We start from the raw sequence: 4,665 nt of genomic DNA on the forward strand, positions 1-4,665 counted from the left end.
CCTGAAGATGTTTGAGCCTCGAGTTTGTCGACGTCGCGTCACTTTAGGTGTCGACGAGAAACTACACTAACACAGGTGTGAGAACGAATACATCGATACATATCAATACTTATTTCACCAGACTTTATCAATATCCAACGACTTTGTATTCTTTCTTTATATATATATATTTAACATTTTTTGGGGGGGTTCAAATCATATGTTGTTTTTTTACATAGTATCTTTTCGTCTATTTTTATTAAAAAAAAGTATTCCTTTTTATTGTTATTTAGAGTGTTCAAACATCAGCTTTAAAAGCTGCTGGACTCACTGTATCCTCTCGTCCTCAGTCATCACTGCTTTCATTTGTTTTCAAACCAAAATATGTCCAAACATCAGCTTTAAAAGCTGCTGGACTCACTGTATCCTCTCGTCCTCAGACATCACTGCTTTCATTTGTTTTCAAACCAAAATATGTCCAAACATCAGCTTTAAAAGCTGCTGGACTCACTGTATCCTCTCGTCCTCAGTCATCATTCTTCCTTGAGCTGCGGAGGATACGACTGCTGCCATCTAGAGGCCGGAAGTTAATTTGCAACACAAAAATCAATGAATATTAACATTTTAATTGTAAATTTAAAAAAATGTAATTATTTTATTTTAAACACGTTATTGAACTACAAACCATAAAAAACTACAGTAACTACACAAAGAAAGGAATAATAAAACCCTGCTGGATCCCAGCAATGACTGAGGACGAGAGGATACAGTTGGGACTTATATGCAAATGTTATGGGAAAACATTGAATATTATGGTGAGATCAGCTCGATCGTCAAGTCAAATAGAAAATAAGGAGGAGGAGCCTGTAAGAATGAAGAGACAGTATGTGTATATATATATATATATATATATATATATATAGTTACTTCCACTCAGTCATATGTTGTGCGACTGAAGTATTTCAACGTGTCCAGGTCGACGCTGTGACATAGATGTTTGCAGCTAAAAGGAATAAACACTTCAATTACTTCAATGTTTCAAGTATTTTCACTTCAAATTACTTTTATACGATTTTTGCAAAAACGCCCACGAGCGAATAAAGTGATTTACAGCCACAAATGGTGGTTTTTATAAAAGCACTCTGAGAGCGCAGACTCTCACAGTGTTCAACTATAGAGTTAATTTGTCTTTTTACTTTTAATGTTTTGATGATGGAAAGATATGGACCAGCAGGTGGCAGTAGCGCGCCGGTACTCGCTCGCACAACACACACACACAGAGTAAGATGAAGACACTTCTTGTCGCTTCATCTTCTCGTGAAAACGTCTTCAACGCTGAAGGTGTTTTTGAGTCGATCAGCTGACGCAGGGTCACATGACATGACATCACATGAGGGACGAGAATAAACGACGACACTTCTGGCTTCAAGGTCGTCTTCATGTATTTGCATCAGTGAATATATACACAACTTATGGTCCACAAATAGTCCTCCGTCACATGCTGGTCTGCAGCTTGGCGCTCCGGTTCTTGGCCGGGACCCCCGTCCTCTGGAACTCCAGCTTCTCCGCGATGTATTCCTTCTTGCACTCCTCGAAGAAGGCGGGGTCTGTGTAGCTGCGGAGAGGGAAGGTTGTGGGTTTGATTCCCGCCTCGTTACGGCGAGAAGAGACGGAGAAGAACTCACTGCTGGGTCAAGCAGGCCTTCAGCGCCGAGTTCTGCGGCCGACACTTGACAACCATCAGGAAGCCTGAGTCTCTGCAGCAGACGCTGAAGGCTGGAGACACACGAGCTGTTAGTGTTAGGAAGGTTAGCTAGAACTCTATCGACCCTCAGAAGGTCTCCTTCAGGAAATTGTTTTTTCCCCAATAGCCACAGAAAATACAGCAATTTTTCATTAAAAATAAATAAATAAGAACAAGAACAAAGAGAAATAAAGAGAAAGAAGAAGAAGATGTTGTTGTTGTGCGTCTGAGTGTGTGTGCGTTCACTGCAACTCGTGTGTACAATGTTTCTTATTTTTCTCCTCTGTCTTTGTGTGTCTACATGCATGTGTTGCATCTTTGTGTGTGTCTGACTTTTGTCTTTGTGTGTCTCTACATGGATGTGTTGCATCTTTGTGTGTGTCTGACTTTTGTCTTTGTGTGTCTCTACATGCATGTGTTGCATCTTTGTGTGTCTGACTTACCTTTGTGTGTCTACACATGCATGTGTTGCATCTTTGTGTGTGTCTGACTTTTATCTTTGTGTGTCTCTAGACATGTATGTGTTGCATCTTTGTGTGTCTGACTTTTATCTTTGTGTGTCTCTAGAGATGCATGTGTTGCATCTTTGTGTCTGACTTTTACCTTTGTGTGTCTACACATGCAAGTGTTGCATCTTTGTGTGTCTGACTTTTACCTTTGTGTGTCTACACATGCATGTGTTGCATTTTTGTGTACATGTATTGTGTCTCCAGACATGTTTTAGTTTCTTGTCTGTGTGCGTTTGTTTACATCCGTCTGTTCCCATTGTGTTGATCTCCAGGTCAAGTTTGTGTTTTTGTTCCTTCAAATGCCAGTTGTGTCTTTGATGTGCTTGTTTTCATGTCTAGTTGCTGCACCTCCAAGCATGAGTGACAGCTGTCAATCTATCGTGATGCGCTCACGAGGAGGGGAGACTCTGACCCTCGAACCCTCGGCGTAAACGGGGTGCGATCTACTTCCTGTCTTCACCTTCTAAGCGATCTTTACCGGCGTGACCTCCTTCACTCGCAGCGAACAACAGTCGCTCGTGCGCGTCTTCAGATGCAGATGAACACGGTCGACACAAAAACCAATTTGAAAGCACAAGACTGCGACTAATTCAATCAACTTCTGTCCTCCAGGACCTGGTCAGACGCCGACTCGCTTGCACAACACGACGCTCGACCACCAGGAAATGAAAGAGGATTATAAGTTAATAAGTTTGACAGATTTTTTTCACATTTTATGATCATTTTCGACCACGATTATGACTCAATGGTCGTTTTTAATCAGCTTTTGAATCAACTGTAGTCATTATAATGACTTCATGCTCAGAGTTGATCCTCAGATCTCATACAAACACACATTAAATGATGATAAAATAACAAACCTTTTACGTTCTCTTCACACAGAACCCGCGCCTTGTCTCTCATCATCTTGGGGATGAGAACGTCTGTCTCCACGTGTCTCAGGTGCATCTCCTCTGTGGTGAAACATGAACAACATGTCGTTTATCAAACATATTATCTTGTTTTAAGGACTATAGTGTTGTGTTGTTAGCATGTTAGCTTCAGGAAACATGAAAAAACATGTCGTTTATCAAACATATTATCTTGTTTTAAGTACTATAGTTTTGTGTTGTTAGCATGTTAGCTTCAAGAAACATGAACAACATGTCGTTTATCAAACATATTATCTTGTTTTAAGGACGATAGCGTTGTGTTGTTAGCATGTTAGCTTCAGGAAACATGAAAAAACATGTCGTTTATGAAACATATTATCTTGTTTTAAGTACTATAGTTTTGTGTTGTTAGCATGTTAGCTTCAGGGAACATGAACAACATGTCGTTTACCAAACATTATCTTGTTTTAAGGACGATAGTTTTGTGTTGTTAGCATGTTAGCTTCAGGGAACATGAACAACATGTCGTTTATCAAACATTATCTTGTTTTAAGGACGATAGTGTTGTGTTGTTAGCATGTTAGCTTCAGGGAACATGAACAACATGTCGTTTATCAAACATTATCTTGTTTTAAGGACGATAGTGTTGTTAGCATGTTAGCTTCAGGAAACATGAACAACATGTCGTTTATCAAACATATTATCTTGTTTTAAGGACGATAGTGTTGTGTTGTGTTGTTAGCATGTTAGCTTCAGGGAACATGAACAACATGTCGTTTATCAAACATTATCTTGTTTTAAGGACTATAGTGTTGTTAGCATGTTAGCTTCAGGAAACATGAACAACATGTCGTTTATCAAACATATTATCTTGTTTTAAGGACGATAGTGTTGTGTTGTTAGCATGTTAGCTTCAGGGAACATGAACAACATGTCGTTATCAAACATTATCTTGTTTTAAATCAGCTGCTGCTGGACGTCAGTGTTGTTAGCATGTTAGCATGTTAGCTTCAGGAAACGATCTCGCAGCTTCTTCGACCGTTAAATCAAACTAAAACTCCAGTTCGATCATAAAAGAAGATTCGACACAAACCTGTCTTTGTCTCTGTCATGGTTGTTGTTTTACTGCAATAGAAAACTCATGGACATGTAGAAAACTAGTCCAATGTGACCTCGCCGAGGCTTCAACTACTTCCGGCGCGACGTCACAGGCAAGAATTACAACACTCGACAACCTTTCACAATAAGAGTACTACTGTTTTAATTATTATTATTATTATTATTATTATTATTATTATTATTATTATTATTTTTCTTAATTTGCCGCATTATGGGCTAGTTCATCTTATTTACAAAGTATTTTAATTTGTTTTTATTTTTTTTATTTTTTTAAATAACATGTAATATAACTAAACCTAATACAAGTTTGTGTAAGATGCAATAAGCTTCTCTTCATGACCCGGTTTTACGCTTCACTAGACCAGTGACTGTTTCCTTCAACTGAGAAAAATCTCTAAACTTAGGAAAATGTTGTCGGAACATGATCTGGATCTTATGTGTT

General features: G+C 38.8%; 2 protein-coding genes across 3 annotated transcripts in view; one reads left to right on the top strand and one right to left on the bottom strand.

Annotated features, from left to right (window-relative positions):
- Positions 1–6, top strand: part of azi2 (5-azacytidine induced 2) — a 14,506-nt gene extending 14,500 nt beyond the window's left edge. For both annotated transcript variants that reach the window (XM_087813223.1, XM_087813224.1), the window contains exon 8: positions 1–6. This exon is cut by the window's left edge and continues 1,089 nt beyond it. The gene's annotated coding sequence lies outside the window, so the exon portion shown is untranslated.
- Positions 7–1,403: 1,397 nt separating this feature from the next.
- Positions 1,404–4,313, bottom strand: cmc1 (C-x(9)-C motif containing 1). The gene is made up of 4 exons (XM_087778953.1): positions 4,198–4,313; positions 3,093–3,185; positions 1,665–1,755; positions 1,404–1,594 (listed from the first exon to the last, which is right to left on the bottom strand). The coding sequence occupies exons 1-4, from the start codon at positions 4,214–4,216 to the stop codon at positions 1,474–1,476; spliced, it is 324 nt and encodes a 107-aa protein (XP_087635079.1). The 5' UTR covers positions 4,217–4,313; the 3' UTR covers positions 1,404–1,473.
- Positions 4,314–4,665: the final 352 nt, after the last annotated feature.

Source organism: Callionymus lyra, chromosome 17, assembly GCF_982586985.1.
Source record: "Callionymus lyra chromosome 17, fCalLyr1.hap1.1, whole genome shotgun sequence".
NCBI lineage: Eukaryota > Metazoa > Chordata > Actinopteri > Syngnathiformes > Callionymidae > Callionymus > Callionymus lyra.

Coding starts and splice junctions, on each gene's coding strand:
- cmc1 (XM_087778953.1), bottom strand. Junction 1,756..3,092: donor GTGTGAAGAGAACGTAAAAG/GTTTGTTATTTT, acceptor GTGTGTCTCCAG/CCTTCAGCGTCTGCTGCAGA. Junction 1,595..1,664: donor AAGGCCTGCTTGACCCAGCA/GTGAGTTCTTCT, acceptor CCCTCTCCGCAG/CTACACAGACCCCGCCTTCT.